We start from the raw sequence: 24,856 nt of genomic DNA on the forward strand, positions 1-24,856 counted from the left end.
GTCGCAGCACCCTCGTTCCTGCCAGATTGGAGATCCCATTGGCATTTCCAAGTCTGTGGACATGACCTTCAAATTTCCAACTTCCAAGGTTCCTGTACCATCCATTATCCTAACTGGCAATTTCTTGACAACTTTGTTTCAAGCATCAAATTCGCATCAACCGACAATGAGGGCAACTATCACCCGTAAAGACCTTGAAGGTCATGCTTCACAGGCATCTATTAGCGATGTCCAACATCTGTCGTCTTACAGTTGGATCGATCTCCCGGAGCCGACTATCGCTGTCCCAGGCATGCCGCCCAAATGGCAACCCCCGAAGAAGAAGAGGCGAGGACCTTTGCCCAAGGATTCAGGCTTACAGTACCTTGCAGAGAACGAGGCTCGTCACCCCGATAGTCCTATGGAGCCTCTCTTCCGCGCTGTATACTCAGCAGATCCCTCGTTTGACGTGCGCAACATTGACGTCGTCACGGACGCAAAGAATATTCGCAAGCTGCTCTCCTTCGTGGACCCTGCTTCGGCCCGCCTTGGCCTGCAGCCCTTCACCATTCATGCAGAGCTGGAGGGAGAGAGTACTGTCACTCTTTCCAGTGTTGAGGCTAGAACTTCCACATTCATCATGCCAACGCAGTTCGAAGGATATGGCCTTGAGTACAAGAAGGCCTACACTGCACGCGAAATCGCCAACAGTACCGGACACTACCGAGTCATCAAGTACAGCTTCGGAGGTCTCAACTACGTCGTCCGCTTCGAGGCTGACGCCTATGTAGACCCGCCAGGGTCGGAGCCTCAGGCAGATAGTAAGTCGGAGGATCCCATTGCAGACATTATCAACAACGTCGATCACCAATCACTGGGTTCTGGCTCGAAACTATCGGTTAGAAAGCAAGGTCGCATCATTCCGCTGGACTCAATACTAAAGATCAAGCCACGCGTTGGGCACTCGCCGCTCAAATTGTTCGACCTGGCCCCGCCGCTCTGGATCTCCCAGACGCGCAAGCTCGTATGTGCCTACCACTACCAAGGCGAGTTCGAGGAGACATACGTCGAGGACGTGGTGAAAAAGATAACAACATATGAGCGAATGCAGCAGCCAAGCTTCGAGAGACTGGCGGCGTTGATGACAAAGCTTACCGAGCAGGTCAAAAGCTTTGGCGGAAGTTGTGCGATCAAGTGTTATTCCCGAGACGCGGATGAACTGGTTGTCCAGAGAATAGATGGCAAGCCGATGCTTCCTCTGGACCTGTACAGCAAATGGGATACCGCATAGACAAGATGGAAAGAATCAGTTGGAAGGTGTGGCGACGATTCGGGCGGATTGATGATTCTGGTCATTGAGCAACGTCCGACCAATGTAACAATTACATGAGTATTAACCAGACACATAGCTGGCGGTGAATAATAGTAACTGCGAAACCCCCAAAACGTATCATAGCGTCCGGCGACTTTGACATGGAAGTAAATGGCCGATTAGTGACAGGGGCCTTCGTTTCCGGGTTCGTGTCCGGGGACCGGTGCTGCGGTGCTGGGTGTGTGTGGTTGGACACACTCTATGCATCTCGGCGGAGTTTCAATTGGCGCGACCCTATGATGACATCCATTGTGCCCGAGACTTCCGCTAGCTTGTAGCAGCGAAGGGCTGGTAGGCTATCTACGAGTAGAACAATTATTTGAGCTCCCTGGCAGAGGCCAATTGATCTAATTCAGAGGTTAGAGTGGCAAAAGAAAAGAAAAGAGTCAAAGAGATGTAGGGCAGAAGGGCTGCTGGCTGCTTCCCGGGGCCGATCTCGCCGCCCGCGATTGATTTACGCTTAGCTCTAGGGCCCCCAAGACCCCTCCTTCTGCCTCCTTGACTCTTGAGACTCCCTAGCGTCGACCCCATGGACCCCGCGATTGGTCCTGCCCTGTCAGTTCACCCCACCAAGAAAAGTCCATCCTCCCGCCTTCAGGAAACCTTTAAGTTTTTTTTCCTGCTCCTCCATCCCTTCTCTCTTCTCCCTGCATTCTTCACTGCTGTCTTCTTCTTTCTCCCTTAATCATCCTACAAGATACGCCAGCTTCTTTCATTTCTCCCCCGAAAAGAAGACATACAGACAAGATGGCTGCCAACGGTTCCACCTACGCTCTCTCGGGCGCCCACAAGGATGTAAGTCCTTCGCCGACTACTGCCCCGCCTCGCGATGTTCCGATGGAATGCTGACAGACCGTTACCAGATGCTCGAGAAGTCCCTTCTCGAGACTGACCCCGAGGTCGCTGAGATCATGGTAAGTTCAAGACGGCCCAATTCGTTGCTCTATCCGAACTCGACACTGACGCGCATTGCCCTGTAGAAAAAAGAGATCCAGCGCCAGAAGGAGTCTATCGTCCTCATTGCCTCGGAGAACATCACTTCGCGCGCTGTCTTCGACGCTCTCGGTTCTCCCATGTCCAACAAGTACTCCGAGGGCCAGCCCGGTGCCCGGTACTACGGTGGAAACCAACACATTGATGCCATTGAGATCCTCTGCCAACAGCGTGCCCTCAAGGCTTTCGGCCTCGACTCCGAGAAGTGGGGTGTCAACGTCCAGTGCCTCAGCGGCAGCCCTGCCAACCTGCAGGTTTACCAGGCTCTGATGCCCGTCCACGGCCGTCTGATGGGTCTCGACCTGCCCCACGGTGGCCATCTTAGCCACGGTTACCAGACCCCCGCCAAGAAGATCTCGGCTGTCTCTACCTACTTCGAGACCATGCCCTACCGTGTCAACATCGACACTGGTATCATTGACTACGACCTTCTCGAGGCCAATGCCCAGCTGTACCGCCCCAAGATCCTCGTTGCTGGTACCTCTGCCTACTGCCGCGAGATCGACTATGCCCGCATGCGCAAGATTGCCGACTCAGTCGGTGCCTACCTGGTCGTCGACATGGCCCACATTTCGGGTCTGATCGCTGCTGGTGTCATCCAGTCTCCCTTCCCCCACGCCGATGTCGTCACCACCACCACCCACAAGTCCCTCCGTGGCCCCCGTGGTGCCATGATCTTCTTCCGCAAGGGCGTCCGCAGCGTCGATGCCAAGACCGGCAAGGAGGTCATGTACGACCTCGAGAACCCCATCAACTTCTCCGTCTTCCCCGGTCACCAGGGTGGACCCCACAACCACACCATCACTGCTCTGTCTGTCGCCCTGAAGCAGGCCCAGTCCCCCGAGTTCAAGGCCTACCAGCAGCAGGTCGTCGACAACGCCAAGACCCTCGAGACCAAGTTCAAGGAGCTTGGCTACAAGCTGGTCTCCGACGGCACCGACTCTCACATGGTTCTGCTCGACCTCCGTCCCCAGGCTCTGGATGGTGCCCGCGTTGAGGCCATCCTTGAGCAGATCAACATTGCCTGCAACAAGAACAGCATTCCCGGCGACAAGTCTGCTCTTACCCCTTGCGGTATCCGTATTGGTACCCCCGCCATGACCTCGCGTGGCTTCGGCACCAAGGACTTCGAGCGTGTGGCCGAGTACATTGACCAGAGCATCAAGCTGTGCAAGGAGATCCAGGGTGAGCTTCCCAAGGAGGCCAACAAGCTGAAGGACTTCAAGGCCAAGGTTGCCAGCGGCGAGGTTGCCAAGATCAACGAGATCAAGAAGGAGATCGCCGAGTGGTGCTCCACCTTCCCCCTCCCGGTTGAGGGCTGGAGAGCGGAGGCTGGCTTCTAAATGCCAGCGTGTGTTTTTCAAGAGCGGAGTCAGCGGAGCTGAAAAATTCAACCTTTAGAGGAAAGGGTACGACTGAGCAATCAACTTAATCAAGCTCGGGGGTTCATGAACTGGTTTAACACTAGAACTGACGGTAACAAAAAGGGTCAATTAGCTGCATATCTCGGCGTTTATGTTTGCGCGAGACCAGCGGGAGTCTGGGAGAGCCATATGGGTCTGATTTTCGCTGCTTCAACGCAGTATGGTATACCACACACCCATATGGGTGGCTTGCGATTTGGAAATGATGTGTATCCAAATATGTATAATGAGAAAACTCGATTCAGTGCGAATCACAATGAAACAGAGAATCGTTTCCAGCTTTGCCCGCGTTTCTATTACTAATGCATGTGTCTTGACTTGGTTGAATGTTGTCCCGCACGAAAATCACGTTATCATCTGGGGTACCCAGCCAGCATCATCCAATATCGCAAATGGCATTAATCATCATGATACCTCGTCTTCTATGAGAATGGTCTCTTTTCAAGCCATCCTCTACCGTTTTAATAGTCAATACATAAGGCGCCTTGTCATTTGAACGAATAATCCCATACACTGGAATATAGCCCGAAGTATTACACCATGCCGATGCCCGATGCCGACTTGCACCCTGTAGCTACGGGGCTTGCAAAAGAGACCGTCGATGTACGTTGATACTATTCCAATGCTGACTGATCGACAAGCTCTTACTTACATGAATTTCACTTCAGCAACATGCTGCAGAGCAGCCTCTCAAGCTCTTTGCTGGCTGGTTCTGTCCCTTCGTCCAGCGCGTCTGGCTCGCGCTGGAGGAGAAGGGGATCCCATACCAGTACATCGAAGGTGCGCCTGCTCCCTTCGGATAAGAGAAACAAGTCGTCACTTCAAATACAAGAAAAGAGTGTACTGATAACAAATCACCACAGTCAACCCCTACCACAAGGGCGAGCAGCTCATGCAGGCCAACCCGCGCGGCCTCGTCCCCACCCTCGAGGTCGCGCCCGGCAGGGCCCTCTACGAGTCCACGGTGCTGCTGCAGTACCTCGAGGAGGCGTACCCGGACCGCGCGCCCCAGCTGCTGCCGCCCCCGCTGTCACCGCCGGCGGCAGCAGCGGCGATGATGGTGATGGGCTCTTCCGGCGCGCCCGCGCCCGCATCTGGGTGGACTTTGTGACGTCGCGCATTATCCCGGCCTGGCACCGGCTCCTGCAGTTCCAGCCGTCCTCGGCCGGGAGCGAGGAAGAAGAGGGCCGCAAGCGGCTCGAGGGGCTCCGGGACGAGTACCGCGGGTTCCTCCTCGAGTTCGCGCGCGCGATGGATCCGGAGGGGCCGTACTTCTTCGCCGGGGATGGCGACGACCAGGTCGGTATAGTCGATTTGGCGCTGGCGCCGTGGGTGCTGCGGCATTGGGTGTTTGAGCACTTCAAAGGTATCACTGCGGTGCCGGAACCGGGCCAGTCATCGTCGTTGGGAGGAAAGGACGATGAAGATGCTTGGGACAGGTTCCGGAAGTGGCAGGCTATGGTGGAGGGCCGGGATAGCGTGAAGCGGACGGAGAGCGAGAGGGAGCATTACTTGCCTATTTATCAGCGGTATGCGGATGATGTGGCGCAGAGTGAGTTGGCGAAGGCTACGCGATCGGGGAGGGGGGTGCCTTGAGAGGTGGGATGCGGGGGATCATGGGGTGCATTGTGGAAGGTCAGACAAGCGCGCCAGGTAATGCCAAGAGAAATTCATATTGAAGCTTTTACATCACATCGATTTGCTGGAATATTGGCTCGTAGCCCAGACGAAATCCCTGACCCCCCCCAACGCCGCCCAAAATCGCGACCATCAAATCTGCTACAAGTGGTTCCCCAAGCACTTTGACTGACCAAAATCCAGTTCTCTTCACAGTCGGCAACACCCCGCGACTAACATACTTCAAGTAATAATTCCAAATGGATATGACTGGCGAGATAAGGTTATCGTGCCAAGAAATCACGCAATTGGGCTTATGGATGGCCGGTGTGGAGGCTCAACCTGGCAGCTAACCATTCCCAGGCACCATGATCCATGTGAATGGTCAGGATGGAATTGCGCCATGGCATGATCCGAGATCCTTTGAGAAAATTTTGATCTGTATGGACGTCGAAATGATTATATCAGGTCGGCTAGTTGCTCCAAGGATGATGATGGCCAAAACCCTCGAGTTATCGCACCTGATACCGCCCGCTCGCCCACCATGGCGACGTTCTACCGAAGCGTCTTGGCCCAGATGATCATCTGCGGCGTCATCGCCCTGCTCGGCCCGGGCCTCTGGAACGCCAACAACTCGCTCGGCGCCGGCGGGGCGCTGCTGCCCTACCTGGTCAACGGCGGCAACTCGCTCGTCTTTGGGCTCATGGGCCTCTTCTGCATCCTCTCGCCCGTCTTCGTCAACTGGATCGGCGTCCGGAACACGCTCATCGCGGGCACCCTCGGCTGGTCCATCTACAGCGCGGCCCTGTACCAGAACAACCGCTTCGGCACCGAGTGGTTCGTCATGCTGGGCGCCGCCGTCTGCGGCGTGAGCGCGGGGCTCTACTGGGCCGCCGAGGGCGCCATCGTGCTGTCCTACCCGGAGCACGCCAAGCGGGGCCGCTACCTGGGCCCTCTGGCTCGGCTTCAAGAACAGCGGCCAGCTGCTGGGCGGCGCCATCAACCTGGGCCTGAACGCGCGGACCGCGACGAGCGGGAAAGTCTCGTGGGTGACGCTGCTCGTCTTCGTCGTCCTGCAGGCCTGCTCGCTGCCGCTGGCCTTCCTCCTGTCGCCGCCCGAGAAGACGCGCCGGCGCGACGGGTCGCGCATCGTGGTCGAGGCCCGCACCACGGCGCGCGAGCAGCTGCGCCAGCTCGGGCGCACGGCCACCACTAAACAGATCGGCCTGCTGCTGCCCGTCTTCTTCTCCTGCTGGTTCTACTGGGGCTACGCGTCGACGTACCTGACGCTGTACTTTTCGGTGCGCGCGCGCGCGCTGGCGTCGTTCCTGTCGGCCGTCACGGGCACCATCGCGTGCGCCCTGTTTGGCCTGTTCCTCGACTCGCCGCGCCTCAGCGTGCGGACGCGCATCCGCGCCGGGTTCGTGGGATCCTGCGGCGCCTTCACGCTGCTGTGGATCTGGGTCCTCGTGATCCAGTACGAGTACGAAGCGCACCCGCCCAAGGGCCTGGACTGGACCTCGCCGGGCTTCGGCCGGGGCTTCGGCGTCTACATCATGCTGCAGACGGTCGGCAACGTGGTCCAGAACTACCTGTACTTCCTCATCGGCACCGTCGGCGACGGCACGTCGGAGCTGAGCCGCGGGACGGGCCTGCTACGGGGCGTCGAGAGCTGGGGCCAGTGCGCGTCGTTTGGGATCAGCAGCAGCCGCTTCTCGCCGTTCTGGACGGCGGTTATTAATGTCGTGTTTTGGACGCTGAGTCTGGTGCCGGCGTTCTTTTCGGTCTGGGGGTACAGGATCGGAAGACGACGCCGACGACGCCGATAGCCGATGGCGGGAGTGGGTATGAACAAGAAAATACCGAGACTGGAGTTGGGGCTGTCAAAGAGTCTCACCACGTCATATCTGATGAGGAAAAGGTTGCGGTCAAATGATTTGATTGACGGAGTAAAAATAGGGGTTGAGGCCAGGAGGCGCTTTCAACTGGTTGGCCTCGCCGTTGGCCATCAACTCGGACCAACTAAAATATTGCAGTGATCATGATACCCAATTCCCGGGTGTGATGGGATGGTGAAACGTTTTACGATTATCAGGCACGACGAAGTCAACACGACAAGGAGGTACTATCGACTAATTTAAACCGATCTAGAGTTCCTTAAACCGCGTATCGTATAAATTATAAAGTAATCGGCCTTATAATTCGTATATAATTAATATTTTAACGTAATATATTTAACGTGGTTTATTACTACGCGACGTATATTACTTAGCGACGCACTTTTTTTATTTCTCGACTTTTTTATATAAATTAATTTAATTATAACGTTTAAAATTAATTAAAACTATTCGTTATCCGATTCCTTGCTTAATTCTATATTTTTTTTATATGTTCGCGCATTATAACCTGTCTCGCCGTAAACACCACAGCGCTTTCCACCGGTCGCCCTCCGTTTCGACGAACCCCTATTTTTACCTTTATCGGGCGCTGAACGCTTCCCTTTTACCTTTTCGTCTTATAGCTATTAAAATTCCTTAATAGTAAGGGCTCCTTTAAACTAAATTCGCGATTTTTTAGTTTTTCGGCGTTTAGAAAATATTAAATTAACTTTTTTTAATATATATATTTTATCGCGTATAAAAGTTATTTTATAAACTATTTTAATTATATTTTTCGCTATTTAGTTTACCGTATTTAAAATCGGTGTCGGAGAGCTTTTTAATAAGTAAATACCTTTTTTTAATATAAATAAAGTATTTAATTATTTATTAAAGGTTAAACGGCGTTTAAGGGTCGTAGGTATTAGCCGTCCTCGGATAGGATAAGTTAAGTGTAAGCGTTTAAAAACGTATATTTAGCTTATTAATCACCTCGTCGAGATTATAAAGGATTAAATTAAAAGCGTTAAATCCGGATTTAATGTTATTTTCCGTAAAAACAGCGAAATACGCGGCCTTAAAAGCGATAAAAAACTCGAGCTTCGTAATATAATTTATCGAGGCCTTAATAAATAGCTCGATTTCTTTTAAATAAGCACGCTTTAAAGCCGAATAAAGTGCTATATCGAGTGGTTAAAGCAGGTGAAATAAATAAAGAGGTATACCGAGTATAATAATATTATTATCTTGGTAATATACTTCGAATTCGGCCGAAATATAGCTCTCGTGGTTATTAATAATTAAAAAACGATAGGAACTTTTCGTTTACGTTTTAATGTATTTATTAAAGTGTTTAATTTAATTTAAACCTGTTTCGTTATTAGTTTAATTATTAAAAGTCGGCTTAATCACTTAGTCGCCCGGTAAATCGGTTTCGCGGGATTAGTTCGCGAGGTAATATTAGCCTTAAACGATTAAAAACGGCGAAATATATTAGCTTTACGAATTAATATATTTAATCGCCGTTGTTTATTCTTAATTATTAAATTAAACCGATTTCGTTTTTTACGCCGCTCGGCGCGTATTACGACGAGTATTAACCCGATTATACTTATTATAAAGTTAATTTCGTCGAAATTCTAAATATTTTCGTCGACGATCCCGTATTTCGCCTTTATATTCACAACCAGCGTAAACTAGCCGGAAATAATTTTAAAATCTTCGTAAAAAACCTTTTAATAATTATACCGACGATTTATTTTAATTTTTAAGTCCGGGTTGCGGTCGATAAAACGCCTAACCTAGTGCTTACCGACGCGGTCGCCGTCGTGCGACGCGGTAAAGAGATTAGCTATATCTTTTATACCAGCGAAATTAGGAGGCATCCCTCGGATATTTAGATTAATTATATATTTACGAAATACTTCCTTTTTTAATTAAATTTAATTTATATCGTTTCGATTAAATTTCGCGTTTTAAAGTTCGGCCGTAAATTTAATAATGTAAAGTTAATTCGGGTATATTATAAGCTTTTATTATTACTTTTTAGCTTATTTAATTTAGTCCGTTTCGTATCGCTTAAATTATTAAAACTATCCGATCTTTTTAAAATTAATTAAGCATTATAATTATAAAAGTATTACGCGTTAAAGTTTAATTATATTAAAATTAAATTTAAATGCGTCGCTAAGTGATATACGTCGCGTAGTAATAAACCACGTTATAAGTTTACGTTTTTTAATAATTTACTCTTTTAATATATAAAAATTAAAATAAATAACGAAAATTAATTAACGTAGTTTATTATTAAGCGGATTATATTATCTCTCGTATTACTTTTTTAATTAATTATATTAATTAAACTTTAACGCGTTTTATTTTTATAATAATAATACTTAACGTGGTTTATTACTACGCGACGTATATTACTTAACGACGTATTTAAATTTAATTTTAATATAATTAAACTTTAATGCGTAATACTTTTATAATTATAATGCTTAATTAATTTTAAAAAGATCGGATAGTTTTAATAATTTAAGCGATACGAAACGGACTAAATTAAATAAGCTAAAAAGTAATAATAAAAGCTTATAATATACCCGAATTAATTTTACGTTATCGAATTTACGGCCGAACTTTAAAACGCGAAATCCGACCGAAACGATATAAATTAAATTTAATTAAAAAAGAGGTATTTCGTAAGTATATAATTAATTTAGATATTTAAGAGATGTTTCCCGATTTTACTAGTGTAAAAGATATGGCTAATCTTTTACCGCGTCGCGCGGCGGCGACCGCGTCGGTAAGTACTGGGTTAAACGCTTTATCGACCGTAACCCGGACTTAAAGATTAAAATAAATCGTTAGTACGATTATTAAAAAGCTTTTTACGAAAATTTTAAAATTATTTCCGGTTAATTTACGCTAATCGCGAATATAAAGGCGAAATACGGGATTATCGACGAAGATATTTAAAATTTCGACGAAACCGGCTTTATAATAAGTATAATCGGGTTAATACTTATTATAATACGCGCCGAGCGGCGTAAAAAAGCGAAGTCGGTTTAGCCTAATAATCGGGAATAGGTAGCGGCGATTAAATATATTAATTCGTAAAGCTAATATATTCCGCCGTTTTTAATCGTTTAAAGTTAATATTACCTCGCGAATTAATCCCGCGAAACCGATTTACCGGGCGATTAAGTAATTAAACCGATTTTTAATAGTTAAATTAATAACGAAATAGGCTTAAATTAAATTAAATATTTCGATAAATATATTAAAGCGTAAACGAAAGGTTTCTACCGCTTCTTAATTATCGATAGTTACGAGAGCTATATTTCGGCCGAATTTAAAGTATATTACTAAGATAATAATATTATTATACTCGGTATACCTTTCTATTTATTTTACTTATTTTAACTACTCGATATAGCACTTTATTTAGCTTTAAAGCGTACTTATTTAAAAAAAATCGAGCTGTTTATTAAGGCTTTAATAAATTATATTACGAAGCTCGAGTTTTTTATCGCTTTTAAAGCCGCGCATTTCGCTGTTTTTACGGAAAATAATATTAAATCCGGATTTAACGCTTTTAATTTAGTCCCTTATAATTTCGACAAAGTAATTAATAAGCTGGATATATATTTTTAAACGTTTACACTTAACTTATCCCGTCCGGGGATAGCTAGTACTTACGACTTTTTAAACGCCGTTTAACCTTTAATAAATAACTAAATACTTTACTTATATTAAAAAAAAGTATTTACCTATTAAAAAAGCTTTCCGACGCCGATTTTAAATGCGGTAGACTAAATAGTGAAAAGTATAATTAAAATAGTTTATAAAATAGCTTTTATACGCGATAAGATATATATATTAAAAGAAATTAATTTAATATTTTCTAAGCGCCGGAAAATTAAAAAATCGCGAGTTTAGCTTAGAGAAGCCCTTATTATTAAAGAATTTTAGCAGCTATAAAATAAAAAGGTAAAAGGGAAACGTTTAGCGCCCGATAAAGGTAAAAATAAAGGTTCGTTAAAGCGAAAGGCGACCGGTGAAAGGCGTTATAATGTTTACGGCGAAATAGGTTATAATGCGCGAATATATAAAAAAAATATAAAATTAAGCGAGGAATCGGATAACGAGTAGTTTTAATTAATTTTAAGCGTTTTAATTAAATTAATTTATATAAAAAAGTCGAAAAGTAAAAAAAAATACGTCGCTAAGTAATATACGTCGCGTAGTAATAAACCACGTTAAGTAATAAACCACGTTACCCTTTTAATGAAATAATCTTTATTTAATAAAGTATACTATCCTATTTTCTATTTATTTTTAAATAATTTTAATAATTTTATATAAAGTTTTAAAAACATGGGGTGTTACGAGGATTACGGTGGGGAAAAGTGCTTGTTTCTCAAGGGGTTTGTTGATTGAGGGGTGCGCACGGTTACTGAGATTTACTGACCTTGGCGCACCACTCTGATTCGCACCACCTAACCCTAGAACCGGCCTAGAACCCTGGTGACCGTGGAAAACCACCCAGGTTTTATGCAGGTCAGCGAGCCTCAGGTAGACCCCAGGTTTGACCGCATGGGGTATCGACTCCAACCCGGGCTGTAAAAGGCGACATGCCAACGAAGCTTGCAGCGTACTTGGTCACTGCCCCACCGCCTGATTACTTGCACCCTGGGCAGCCTCTGAGAGCATCGTCTTTGTATCTGGCCAAATTCACTTAGACATCCATTTCTTGTACGCATAGGTACGAATATTAAGTAGAGCGATAAACAGGTTTCGGCTCAACACAATGACATATCTTATCTCAACCAATCGTATAGTTTCTGTCGCAACACCAAGAAGAAACGATTAGTGCACCACGACTGGTTGGCAAGCCTGGGTCGGGCAATGAAAATGGGCAGTTCTTCAACAACTGCGGTCTGCCTTGCTGCGCCTCTCATGCAGGAAAGGAGGCCTGCTGCATGGGATCAACTCGACTGCTTGCTGGACCGCTGGGGATAAATTGAACTTACCCCTACCACAATTTTCAAGCCGGCGGCATGTAGTTTGCGCATGGTATTGATTTGACAGGGGCAGAATGAGGTACGTCCATCGGCCGATTTGACTATAGTTTATTGTCTGCTATGCGAAACTAATCAGATTTTGAAATCCTAGCTCTTCAAGCGACAGCATATTCAAGGCGGCGCAGGATGCATTTCGTGCCACACTGTCAGCCAAAGACCAGGCTCGATTTATCGCTTGTGGCACCCCGGCCGAGCTGGTCGTATCGCTCCAGAACCTGGAGGCGTTGACGAGGCAAGGCCAGAAACGAAAGTTGAACCAGTGCCTGAAAGTCGTCGAGCAGCTCAACACCCGTCTTCAGATCTACTTTGACGCCCTCAATGTAATTGCTGGGGTAGATGATACTGCCGCTCTGGCGTACGGGGCGGTGCGAATCGTTCTGCAGGTTCGACCACTCAGTTTCTTTCGCATCGTTGATATGGTTTGCTGATCAATCGAGATTCTTATATCGTACAGTTAGCTGCGGCTTTGCCGACTTTCTTCGACCGGCTGCTTTCTACCATCAGTCGCCTGGCCGGCACGTTCCCCCAGTACGAAGCGATAGTGGATATTTTCGATGGAAGCCCTTCGCTACGCATGCGGCAACATCTGGAGAAGGTATATCAAGACTTCTTTGAGTTCCTCAGACTATCTGCCAAGGTCTTTACTGCCTCTAATGGACGTAAGTACCCCTACTAAAGTACTGAGTCAAGAGCCAACGATCAGCATCTGTAGGAGTTAACGACCCGTCGAAATGATCGCGAATGTGATATGGAAACCTTTCGACACCACATTCAGTGACATATTGGCCCAGATGGAATATCATCGAATGTTCATTCTAGAAGAGCTGGAGATATTGCAAGCCCAACGCGCTAAGGATACAGACCGAGCAGCGTCTCTTGAAAGAGCTTACGCAGAAAAGGAGAGACGGAGAGCAGAGGAAAGCCGAAGGAGGACCGAAGAACTCAAAAACATCACTGAGGGAATGAAACAAGCCCAGGAAAGAGAGATCAAAGGTAATGTATACTCCCATAAAGACCAAAACCTTAGCGTTCTAACCTGAACAGAATCCTCTGTGCGGCTGATAAGAGACTGGCTCGCAGCACCGCCTTGCTGAAAGTCTCGAGTCTTCCCAGGAGCATCGTATTGAGAACACCGCGTAATGGATCTTCCAAAGGGACGAATTTACCAAATGGGTCTCCATGGAAGTGGATGTGAACGATCCCGCGAAGTGGAAAAGATGCCCCCATGGGTTCTGTGGGCCCATGGTGAGTGTGGAATTTTCCTCTCGATATTGTTGACTAATTCGGAAATACAGGAAACCCTGGGTGCGGGAAGACAATGATGGCCTCGTCTGTCTATGATGAGCTGTTCGAGAAGAAGAAGCTACAACAACCCGGCCCCATGATTTGCTATTTCTTTTTCAAGCATACCGACCCGAGGAGCTCAAATATAGATGCAGCCTACCGTCCAGCCCTTGCACAGATACTCCACCGCTACCGCGAGGATAGCGATATCTTGGAAAAGTTCCTCTTCATTCAGTCCGATCCAGTGTCATCATCCGGTCAGAGATATGCAACTTCCAAGCAACTCTACGATCTCATGTGCGTGTCAGCGCAGACGTTGGGCCATATCGATTTTGTGGTAGACGGCGTCGACGAGGCAAACGATCCCAATGACGTTAGCGGGAGGCTCAAAGTGCTAGTTACAACAGCTCCGGTCAAGTTGATCTGTTTCAGTAGATCCAACGTCAACCGCCTCCAGCATCTTGTTCCGGCTCAACAGCGCATCATCTTCAGTCGCGATCTCACCAATCCCGACATCCGAGTCTTCCTTCATTGGGAGATTTCAGACATGGTCGAGGAAAACATGTTGCCTACTTCATCTGATATCCAAAGCTTGGTGGAATCATTGTTGAGAGGCGCCGACGGCATGTTTTGTTTCTTTGGGCCAAGCTCATGGTTCAGTACCTCCGCTCACCTGCTCTGAGTGGACGTAATAGGTTGAGTGAAATCCAGAGTGTGCGTCTGCCAGAAGGATTGCATGCGATATATGACAGGATTGTATCACTCATCATGGGTTTCAACGAATCAGAGTTGAAACTGGCGAAAGAAATACTGCTCTGGATCCAGTATTCGACAAAGTTACCACACAATATGGGCTTCGATTGGCTGCGTGTAGCGGTTGGGCATGACTGGGATCCGAATGAGAAAGATGCATTTGTCGCTGCGGCCATCGCCGCGTGTAATGGCCTCGTTGAGTTTTCCGACCGCGGTGGTTTCGGCTTCACGCATCTCACTGTAAGGGAGTACTTTGAGCAGAAGTCTCTCGATGCGAGCGGGCAAGAAGTGCTCATTCCGGATAAAGCTACGGCGATGCTTGAGCTTGCCTCGAGATGTGTCGAACATCTGCTGGCAATTGCACCCTCAGAACTGCCACTCGATCACTGCTCCAGAAGTATCTACGAGTCGGGCGAAACCATGTTGAGTTTTCACAAATCCTTTGAGGCGTACGTCACAGAACATTGGGTATACTTTCTGTCGAGTATACCGCGCGAGAGCGTGTGGACGCTGGATCGTTCTGGTGGAACGATGTGTGTTGAGGCCCAGCATGTCGCCCAACTAAGAGCTACGATCGGCCGCTTTTTGAGAAATCCACTTGCTGTAGGCCTCTGGATAGAGAACCTCTATGCCCTCAATTTTTCCACCGAACGCATTGTGGAGTCAATCACCAATTTGACCTATTCTGGCGTTACTCAATCGCACAGCACCGATAAAACATTGGCAAAACAATTGGCCGCCATCGCCAAGGACTTACAGTTGGTGGAAAGGGACTGGGGAGCTAAACTTCGAGAGAAGCCATACCTCATATGGAGCGATGTTGTGATCTTTTCCAAGCTCGATATTCTATCGAAATTGGATACATCAAGGTTCGGCACCGTCTCCAGCCTACTCCCAAGAGGTGCGAAGAACAATGGTTACGACATACCTCCCCTCTGCTCAATCTCATCAACGTTGAGCGCTGCAAGAGTGACCGGGGTCCTCACTATCATCCCTCCTGCCGAGTTCGTTCGATTCTGGCACAGTACGGATCCTTCACAGGCGTATACACAGGGCGAGAGCTTTTGTGAGGGATGGGTAGCCAATTATGAGGTATGGGCTCAAGATTCGAAATTCAGGCTGGCCAGCTTCAAAATACCGCTTCCACAGAAGGAAATATTGGTTCTGTTTCGGCAGTCTTTCCGACACGAAATCCAGTACTGCCTTACCGGGTCTGAGAATCCCGATGTTCTTGGTCTTGGGCACGAAGTTACCATTGGCCCCAAAAAGTACAAGACCTCCTTTCCATTGGCTATCGGCCATGACTGCCTTACTTTCGCCGTGCCAGGTTACCTTGGTTGTTTTCCAGCTTCAACTTGTGCCTGCACTTTGCCTGCAATGCATTCAGTCGACGAGGGCAATACTTGGTCCGCCCAAAGTGACGCAAATGCATTTCCATCCCTGGAAACCATTCCTTGTTTTCTTGGCGGAGCACAAGGTGTGGCTGTGAGACTTTGGAGGAGGTGAGTAGTCGGTTTCCTCATCGCAAGCTAAATGAACCCAGGTGCTTTTTTATTCTAACCAATGGGTTTAGGGGTGGCATCAAGACCTGTACATCTTAAAACCGAGCTGGACGTATGCCCAAATGAGCTTTTATACGACGGAACCGAGCCTGATCACTTGGCCAGTCTCTCATTCTCGGTTTGTGGAGATTTCATTCTGGCGAGGAATGCGACAGACACTGTTGTCCTGCCTCTGCCAGAAGGAATGAAATCAAACACAGAGCTCGTGCAACACGTGAGGCCAGGAAAACGAAAGAGAAGTATAGAAGAATTAGGACCAGATCCCTCTCTTGGCAGTCTGGTGCATCTGGCGAGTGACCAGCATCTGCCGGAGAGAACACTATCGGGCGCTCATCTCTCCATAGCAAGGGCTAACGCTACCACGGTTTCTCTCATACCTGGAGGGAACAACGTCAGTCTCGAACTATCTTCACAGGGCCCTCTCGGCGAAAAGACGCGGCGCCAACTCGTTGCGTTACCAAACAACTTGGACACCAAGGACAAGGCAATCACTGTCAAGTTTCCTGAAACGCCCGATGAACACTTGCGGATCATTCTCGACAAGATTGGTACAGAAAGCTACACCCTGGACGAGGACCGACGGTTCTCTCACCCTACTGTAATAAAAAAGAATGTGGGATTTGTGGAGCCAATGAACACTTCAGCCGCTCCGGGTTTCATGGGTTCGTTCTTTCTCGACTTCTCTATCCCATAACACGTCTTCGGATGCTGATACATAGGTGTAGAGATATTCAAGCGACCTTCCAAGAAGCGACTGGGCCCCTAGACGATATCAAGAAGTACACAGGTTGGAGGAAATGCTAACATCTTGGAACACCTGGGTCTACCTGGTTTTAGACTGGATCGATAATGTATATTTATCCACTTGAGGAAGAACATATATTGTTGCAATCGTTTGGCTTCTTGGGTATTTTACTTATATTGCACTAACGTATTGCACTGCGGAAACGAATAAGGCGCTGGACTTTGTGAAGCTGGTTGAATTCCTCAAGTCAGTGTAAGAAAGGGGTAGTGCGTTCTAGTAAGGACAGGGCTTTGTGGATATACAAGAGCTTATAGCCTTACCTTCCTTCCTTACTCATCAATGCAGTGCTTTCTAGGCAATGTGTGCGTAGACCCGGACTGTCAATCTAAAGAAGGTGGGGCGGGAGCTCTTCTCCTTTTAAAAGAATAACTTGTCTGTTACTGTATATTGACTTGATAACTCTTTTCCTTTCGTTTTCTCTTTCTGCTATTCTCATTCACAGCAGGCCAGCCCAGTGAGAAAGAAAGACAGCTTTGTTATTGTCAGGCTGGAGACACATCAACTTTCTTGGTGGCTGGTTTGTCTTGACCCATGTCTAATGTCCCGTCCTGGTGGTCAACGAATATCCAACCACCTCTACTCACTCCCTGAGCCTCTTTCATAAGACTTGTATGACAGTACCCGTTGGTCACACCCCAAAGATTACTGTATCACCAACAACGCTGTTATTGACTGTCGACTTATCGCTTCCGTCATTGCTTCTTTCTACTGCAAATATGTTGTGTTGGGCGCTCTAAACGTCCATGCCAGGCACTCTAGGTATTTCACGTTGTCTAATTGCGACCCCGAGAACGAACACCAAAAGGTCGTTCTGGTCTACCCGATCCTCTTAAGATTTTGTGGCTTTCTCTTCCAGCCTCGTCTTGGCAAGAGAAGCCCAGTACGCCGGCCGATCTCCCAAGAAACTTGTCCCAGTAGGTATGTACTCCAAAACCATATTGGTCTTCCCTCCTGATACGACGCTCACTTCTGACTTTGGAACTTCTAGAGCCTGTTGGCGAGTCGCGAACGAACCATTATCAGCCCTCTGTCTTAAATGCATTATTTGTCCTTTCGGTGTCTAGGCTCTGCTTCTCTTCTCTTTTCTCTCTCTCTCTCTCTTACCTTGGCAAAAATTCCGCACACCTCTTCCATCACTTTCACCTTGGTCGCCGCGCCACCATCCTTAATCCGGACCACCACATTCTGGTCGGATACGGCTTGTATTCCGGGCCGCTTGCTCAGCCACTTGACACGGCAGAGTATGCGGAGAGAAGTATAAGGAACCGCTCTGGAATCGAAAAAGCCCTTTGTGCTGGGGGGGGATACTTTATGCCCTTGTACAGTTGGACCACAGCGGATGGGGAGAAGGAAGGAGGCCGTGAGGAGACTGCCATTGTATTCCAAATTTGGCAGAGGAGATCGATGGAACACAACTGCACTCCTCACTTCCACATATAGCGTGACGTCTTTCTCGGATTGGCGGAGGAATACGCAACGCTAGAAACAGAGGCAGCTGATTGGAGACAAGTAAAGTTAAGCCTATTGATAGGGACAAGATTGTTATCTTGGATGTTTGTCGTATGGGAAGCCGAAGGTTGGGGAACACCAATGGCTACAGTACCTTTGGGGCTTTAGCTTTATATCGTTAGTTGCGGGGTGTTGGCTCCCTAGGTTGCATCGGCGCTAATGCGGCGTGCCAAAAACGTACGAGGGGCAAGGGGGGCGCAACAGGCAGTCAAGTCAGCCTGGGAGCCAAGAACTGTCAAGGGGAGATCTACCCCAACATGAGTTGCCCATCTGTTTCGGAAGCCTGGAAGCCACCTGCAGCCATCTACAGCCACGAGACGCGAATAAGGGATGGAGATATTCGGATGTTCGAGCTGGTGCCTTGTGTGCACTTGATTCACAAAACAGAAAGAAAACAGACCGAGACAGTGGCGGTAGAGAAGGACTATGAGTCATGTTTGTCAATTACTACGTTACACACTGCTAACAGTAAATAGGGGAAATTGTGCAAAACGAGCGGCACCCTAGATACAGGACTGCTCTGCACAGGCGTCCGAAGCAACAAAAGAAAAGAAAAACCATAATCATTATCCATCTGCCATTATTATTCCCACCCGAATCGGCTCAATTACCGGACGCTACCCGAGAGAGGACCCAAATGTCTTCCCGCTTCGTCTGAGGGAGTATTGCCTCCAAGAAACCATCCTAGTAGTTCTTCTTGGGAGCCTGCTGCTGGTATTGATCCTGCTTCTTGGGCTGGTACTCCTCTTGCTTCTTAGGCTGGTAAGTCTCCTGTTTCTTGGGCTGGTATTCCTCTTGTTTCTTGGGGGCCTCAGGCTTGTACTCGTTCTTGGGAGCTTGGTACTGCTCCTGCTTCTTGGGCTTGTATTCCTGATTATGCACGTTGTTCTCCTGTTTCTTGGGCTGGTATTGTTCTTGCTTCTTGGGCTGGTACTCCTCTTGTTTCTTGGGGGCCTCAGGCTTGTACTCGTTCTTGGGAGCTTGGTACTGCTCCTTCTCCTTGGGCTTGTATTCGCCCTGCTTGGGTTGGTACCCCTCCTGCTTCTTGGGGGCCTCAGGTTTGTACTCGTTCTTGGGGGCTTGGTAAGACTCTTGCTTCTTGGGCTGGTATTGTTCCTTGGGGGCCTCAGGCTTATACTCGGCCTTGGGAGCTTGGTAAGTCTCGGGCTTCTTGACGGGCTTGTACTCCTGCTTGGGTTGCTCAACGGGCTTGTACTCGCTCTTGGCAGGCTGCTCGTAGTGCTCAGGCTGCTTGGGCCTGTACTCCTTGGGCTGCTTGTATTCGTCCTTGGGAGCCTGGTAGGGCTGGGGGTTGTCGTAGTTGCGCGCTTTGTACTGGCTCTTGGACGACGGTTGCTCGTAAGGCTGAGACTGCTGGGCAGGCTGCTGGTACCCACCCGACGACTGGACGGAGTAGCCGCAGGTCTTCCCGAGGAACACGTTGACCAGTTGGCTATAGAGAGAGAAAGAAAACCCAGTTAGCACACGCCATCGTCGATAAAGGCTTTGCCTTGAAGAAAGAAGACCTACAGATCCTTGGGCTTCTTGCACTGCTGCTCGATGCAAGGCACCACGCTTCCGTGGAACTGCTGATCCCTGGAGAGGAAGGTGGTTTTGTTAGCAAAGTACTTGGTTCGGCGACTTGGACTTGTGAGATGAGGCTACTACGCACTGGCAGAGGCATTCCCAGTTGGCCTTCTTCAGCCAGAGAGTGCGAATGTAGTTCTTTTGGTTCCGGCACTGGGAAGACGCAATGGCCTGTTTGAAGCAGAGCTCGGCACACTGAGGGGGTCCGAGGTTGCGGTCCTCAAGGGTGGAGGCGCTGACGCCGGCAGCGGCGGCCAGGAGGGCGATGAAGGCAGCGTTGAAATGCATCTTGAATGTAGTTGGTGATGAGGTACTATTGGTTTCTAGTGAATGTGCTGGGTTTCTTGAATGAATGAATGTATTGGGCTGTTGAGCTGTTAATCTGTGCAGTGAGTCGATGCTTGTGTGATGAAGAGAAGGAAACGGTGGATGTTGAAGCGAGGGCAGGGTTATTATAGAAGAGCATGGGCATCCTGACATCAGTTGTTGATCTCCTTGTAGTCGCGCTGAGCACGGGGCTACCGCTCATCGAATGCCAAGTCATCGCATGCGGTGATGTTTACTCTTCCCGCTGACGCTGCGAAAATAGGAGAACATGAGGAGAGTTTAACTTGATAGGGGTGGCTGGCTACTCTTCTTGGCAGTCATGTTCTAGGCATCATCCTACAGTGCAGGGTTCCCCAATGTGTAATGCGCAAGCACTAGTTTCCAACGGCCTCTGACGAACCTGAGAAAGGGGGTGGTGATTATGGTCTGTCCCAGGGGATCAGAGCCTCAACGCCACTTTTTTAATTCGCCACCTTTACCCTTGGGGCTGGTCAAACCATATACTCACAGCCCATTTAGAACAGCCACCAAATAAACATACGATGAACTAAATAACTACCACCATTAGGTAACAGCCGCCCGACTGTGGTTGCCAAGCCGAGTCGGGTAGCGCCCCAAGTTTATTTCGTTGCGGTAGACGAGACGGATTCAACTGTAAATATAGCTCGAGCCTCAAACCTTGGAGATCGTTGTAAGATCTAAGGGAAAAAACACATCTTGTGCCCCACAAGTGGTTTTAGCACCTATGCAACGAAATTGGGAAGCGATCTTTGCCCCTGAACGTGTCAGAGACGGAGGAATTCGCTTGACCCTAGGTTCCATCGTGACAGCGCATGTCCGAGCCAGGATCCGATCTACTTCAACAGCAAGGCGAATGTCTGGAAAGTGGCAGGTACAGTCCAAATGCCCAAGAGCGGCGGCATCAGGAAAGGGTATGGGGGTACAATATGAGGCAGACATAGGCCAAAGGGGTAATTGACCACAGCAAGCCAGATATCTCCCTCTTTAGGGTTTACTACAATGGTATGTGGCCATTCTCATACGATGATTGGCAGTGCCTACTTCGCCGCGGCTACGGATAAGCCCACGAGAAACAAGACGTACTTGAGAAGCAGACCCATGGCGCCTAAACGCATATCAGATGGACTTGCAACTGATTATTGACAGCCGAGACAAAATGTCTGTCTTCCTCAGTGACAAAGTTGCGGATTTCCTATACTTCGACTTTGGTCAATCATATGAAGTCGCGGCTATCGATCGTGAGATGGCTCGTCCAATCAGCATCCCGCCGATAGGGAGAATGGGGCAATGCACGTGATAGCCCGCACTTTTCTCCATATCCTTATTCTGACGACCCGAACCCTTCTGCCCGCTCAAGCGATTCCTGAAACAGTACCCCGGGGGTGAGTAAGCCGGAGTTATCCACCGGAAATGACCCAATAGGAGAGTGCGATGAGCTAACCTTTCCTAGAGGTCACAGTGATCTTGCTCTGGACAGCCAGCCATGGATAGCAAGAATGCCATCAATGGAGCCATGAAGCTCCTACCAAAGGAGCTCCTGGAGATCCAACTGGGTCAAATTGACCTGCTCTTGGCAATGTATGCCGCGGAAGAAGAGTTGGTCGTGGATGACACTGCGCGGGCATATGTCGAAGAGCTGAAAGAATGGTGCTCTGGTGACGATGTCGCACTACCCGGTGGCAAAATCTGCCAAAGTATCACTATGTTGCTCACTCTGCAGATTCATACGGATGATGAACATTCAGCCTCAGGCAGGTCTTTAAAACTGGACATATCGGTACCGCTGGCCGTGGGAAGCTCCCAAGACGTCACCGGAATGGAAGAACCGCCACCCGTCAAGTTCCGGCTGCAGCAACCAACCTGGCTGAGCAAAGCCGAAGCCACCCAGCTTATGGCCAGCATCCCGCAAGACGCACACGACAAAGACATGTTCGCGACCATCGAGCAGATCAAGGACGCCGCCTCCCTCCACCTCCAGACCCAAACCAGCACACTCCCAGCCGAAGCGGAAGAAGCCCCCAACAGCGACACCCTCCTCCGCGTCTGGTTCTACTTCCCCTCCATCAGCACGCGCGCCAAGCGCGACGACCTCGTGACGAACGCGCCGCGGTACGGCCTGACGGGTTTTCTCTCTGGCCGGCAAGCCGGGCATTCTGTGCGTCGAGGGCGGCTCTGCCCGGGCCGTCGACGACTACATGCGCTTCATCAAGACGGAGAGCTGGGGCGACATCCCCGCCCACCACAAGAAGGTCAGCGAGCGGTACCGCGAGACGCTCGCGCCGGGCGCGGACGGGCGGCCCGCGGCGCGCGCGTTTGAGGATATGCGGGAGATCACCGACACCCTGGGCGAGCGGCGCGGGGAGCGCGCGAATCGCAACGATATGAGGGCGCTGGAGGCGTGGTTGACGGAGAGGGGGCTGGGGGATGCGATGACCAAGGTCCTGATATGAGCTGGGGGGCCGGGACATGCCGACGGATCCAACCAAGCCCTGTATGACAAAGAGGATGCCATATCAAAGGATACACATTCGCAATCTACTTGGGTGATATCCTAGGCATCTAGTCTACGTTACACTTAGGTGTACACGCATCATCCTACCTATATCGTATATCGGAACCAAGGGACATTGTCCGCCAACTCTCGCTCCAGCATCTTCTGCTCTCCCCTCAGCTCCTGCGTGCCCAGTTGCTGCGCTACAGCATCCCGCCTGGCGTTTTCACGACGACACCAGATAGTCATGAAGAGGGTCAAGAAGAATGCCATGCTTGTCGATAAGTTAGTTTAGCCGATTCGAAGCTCAACGACAGAGGAATGGACACGTACCCCACGAAGCCGATCAAGATGCTGTGTCCGGTGATGTAACGGGGACCGTCGCGAGTCAAGTACACGTAGCTCGCAATGATACCGCCGCAATTACCGCCCATGACTTGCATGGCAATACCCGTACCGCGTTTCAGACTACCGCCGATATTGGCGCCATTCCAGGCCAGGCCCAGAGGGATCTGCGGATATATACCTGGAAAGTCGGGTCGGTCCAATTAGCATCGCCAAGTTCTTATCAGATTCGAGGGAGAGAGGCAAATGGTAATGTCCAAGAGCTTACCGATAGCAACGAACACCGTCCCAGTATACTGCACCGTCGAATTCCCGCTCGCCGCGAGGAGCGCGAAGCCCAAGATGGCGACGAGCTGGAACCCCAAAAGAAACACGCCGCGCTGGCGGATGCGGTCGGCGAACCAGCTAGCGCCAATCGTGAAGACGCATGCGAAGACGTAGGGCGGCACGCTCATGAGCTGCGCGTTGTTGGCCGAGTAGCCCATACCCTTGATGATGGTGGGCAGGAAGAGGGAGAACGAGTAGATGGGCGCGAACCCGGCCATGCAGACCAGCATGAAGATGTAGATCTTCCAGTCGCCGATGGCTTGCCACACGTACTTGAGGTCGAAGTCGTTGGAGAGGTGGCCGTGGTCGACGGCGAGGCGGCGCTCGACTTCGTCGCGCTCTTTCTCGGTGAGGAAGGTTGCTCTGGATGGTCGGTCATGTGAGTCTTCGATGCGACGGCTGGAGGAGATCGAATGGGAATAGGAGCGTCTGCTTACGTTGATGGGTAATCGTAGATGGCCCAGTAAGCTGTGAAGGATACCAAGATGCTGAGGAGGCCTTCCAGGATGAAGATCCAAGACCAGGCGGAGAGGCCACCCACACCGCTGCGCATCACGGTCAGCTATGGGGCAACACCCATAAGGGAGGACCTTGGATGCACTCACCTCATTTCAGCTATGCCTCTCGCTAGGATGCCACCAAAGGCACCAGCTAGCGTCGCAGCGGAGAAGAACAGGGCCATGCGAAACCCGCACTCATGCCTGCAATACCATTGCGTGATCTATAGCCGTGGTTATAACACAAGTCAGTGCCGATCGATTCCTCCACGGCAGCGACCGATGTGCCTTACTGCGAAAGCGACTTACTGCGTTGACTCGTTAGCACGACATGCTGGCTCCTCGTCGAACCACGCTACGCCTGTGGCAACACTCACCATAGTAGTTGACCCCAGGGAACAAGCCGCCCTCGAAGACGCCGAGGAACACGCGCGTCGCCATGAGCCCCGAGTAGTCCTTGACGAACCCCTGCCCGATCATGCAGGCCGACCAGGCCACCATGATGAAGGTCAGCCAGACGGACGGCCGCAGCCGCTTCATCATCATGTTAGAGGGGATCTCGGCCGCGATGTAAAAGGGGAAGAGGATGGCGAGACAGTCATTGTACTGCAGACCCCGGAGGTGCAGGTCTTGCTCCAGGTTGTCGAGGCGCGCATTGCCGATGTTGGTGCGGTCGAGGAAGCATAACCTTTGAAGCAGTTTGCGGTTAGACCAGCCGTAGATACCCCCTGATTGGAGTACAGGTCCCCTTTCGTTGGCCAGAACGCGACTTACAGATAGATCAGACTCATGAACGGAATAAGATGCCAGTCCAGCTTCCTCAAGAGCTTCTTGGTCGCTTTCTGGTCGAACATGGGAACTTCCGTGACCTGTGCCGTTGCCACCACCGACGGAGTCTCGTCGCCCTTGGTGGCTATTATGCCGCTAGTATCGGGCGTCTTCTCACCCATGATGTCGTCGCCAGGAAATGCACGGGATTCTGTGATACGAAGTTGGAGT

At 49.6% G+C, this 24,856-nt stretch overlaps 9 protein-coding genes across 9 annotated transcripts; 7 read left to right on the top strand and 2 right to left on the bottom strand.

The window, feature by feature from the left end:
- Positions 1–166: 166 nt before the first annotated feature.
- On the top strand, positions 167–1,270 carry PG997_002856 (uncharacterized protein; the record flags this gene model as incomplete). Its single annotated transcript, XM_066807171.1, has 1 exon — positions 167–1,270. The coding sequence occupies one exon, from the start codon at positions 167–169 to the stop codon at positions 1,268–1,270; it is 1,104 nt and encodes a 367-aa protein (XP_066670789.1).
- Positions 1,271–2,098: 828 nt separating this feature from the next.
- Positions 2,099–3,687, top strand: PG997_002857 (serine hydroxymethyltransferase; the record flags this gene model as incomplete). Its single annotated transcript, XM_066807172.1, has 3 exons — positions 2,099–2,146; positions 2,215–2,265; positions 2,332–3,687. 3 exons carry the CDS (start codon positions 2,099–2,101, stop codon positions 3,685–3,687), a joined length of 1,455 nt encoding a protein of 484 aa, XP_066670790.1.
- Positions 3,688–4,308: 621 nt separating this feature from the next.
- Positions 4,309–5,636, top strand: PG997_002858 (glutathione-S-transferase theta- GST; the record flags this gene model as incomplete). Its single annotated transcript, XM_066807173.1, has 5 exons — positions 4,309–4,371; positions 4,437–4,548; positions 4,632–4,758; positions 4,815–5,320; positions 5,590–5,636. The coding sequence occupies 5 exons, from the start codon at positions 4,309–4,311 to the stop codon at positions 5,634–5,636; spliced, it is 855 nt and encodes a 284-aa protein (XP_066670791.1).
- Positions 5,637–5,929: 293 nt separating this feature from the next.
- Positions 5,930–7,214, top strand: PG997_002859 (uncharacterized protein; the record flags this gene model as incomplete). Its single annotated transcript, XM_066807174.1, has 2 exons — positions 5,930–6,292; positions 6,357–7,214. The coding sequence occupies 2 exons, from the start codon at positions 5,930–5,932 to the stop codon at positions 7,212–7,214; spliced, it is 1,221 nt and encodes a 406-aa protein (XP_066670792.1).
- Positions 7,215–12,363: 5,149 nt separating this feature from the next.
- PG997_002860 (uncharacterized protein) lies at positions 12,364–14,315 on the top strand (the record flags this gene model as incomplete). The annotated part of the gene is made up of 5 exons (XM_066807175.1): positions 12,364–12,368; positions 12,456–12,732; positions 12,804–13,008; positions 13,169–13,342; positions 13,645–14,315. The coding sequence occupies 5 exons, from the start codon at positions 12,364–12,366 to the stop codon at positions 14,313–14,315; spliced, it is 1,332 nt and encodes a 443-aa protein (XP_066670793.1).
- An 86-nt stretch (positions 14,316–14,401) lies between these two features.
- On the top strand, positions 14,402–16,642 carry PG997_002861 (uncharacterized protein; the record flags this gene model as incomplete). Its single annotated transcript, XM_066807176.1, has 2 exons — positions 14,402–15,713; positions 15,960–16,642. The coding sequence occupies 2 exons, from the start codon at positions 14,402–14,404 to the stop codon at positions 16,640–16,642; spliced, it is 1,995 nt and encodes a 664-aa protein (XP_066670794.1).
- A 2,304-nt stretch (positions 16,643–18,946) lies between these two features.
- PG997_002862 (uncharacterized protein) lies at positions 18,947–20,137 on the bottom strand (the record flags this gene model as incomplete). The annotated part of the gene is made up of 3 exons (XM_066807177.1): positions 18,947–19,715; positions 19,793–19,858; positions 19,935–20,137. 3 exons carry the CDS (start codon positions 20,135–20,137, stop codon positions 18,947–18,949), a joined length of 1,038 nt encoding a protein of 345 aa, XP_066670795.1.
- Positions 20,138–21,680: 1,543 nt separating this feature from the next.
- PG997_002863 (uncharacterized protein) lies at positions 21,681–22,647 on the top strand (the record flags this gene model as incomplete). The annotated part of the gene is made up of 2 exons (XM_066807178.1): positions 21,681–22,289; positions 22,342–22,647. The coding sequence occupies 2 exons, from the start codon at positions 21,681–21,683 to the stop codon at positions 22,645–22,647; spliced, it is 915 nt and encodes a 304-aa protein (XP_066670796.1).
- A 149-nt stretch (positions 22,648–22,796) lies between these two features.
- PG997_002864 (uncharacterized protein) lies at positions 22,797–24,807 on the bottom strand (the record flags this gene model as incomplete). Its single annotated transcript, XM_066807179.1, has 6 exons — positions 22,797–22,962; positions 23,022–23,214; positions 23,302–23,723; positions 23,798–23,905; positions 23,966–24,061; positions 24,632–24,807. The coding sequence occupies 6 exons, from the start codon at positions 24,805–24,807 to the stop codon at positions 22,797–22,799; spliced, it is 1,161 nt and encodes a 386-aa protein (XP_066670797.1).
- Positions 24,808–24,856: the final 49 nt, after the last annotated feature.

The sequence above is a fragment of the Apiospora hydei genome (assembly GCF_038363865.1).
Source record: "Apiospora hydei strain CBS 114990 chromosome Unknown utg000004l_segment0_segment0, whole genome shotgun sequence".
Taxonomy (NCBI): domain Eukaryota; kingdom Fungi; phylum Ascomycota; class Sordariomycetes; order Amphisphaeriales; family Apiosporaceae; genus Apiospora; species Apiospora hydei.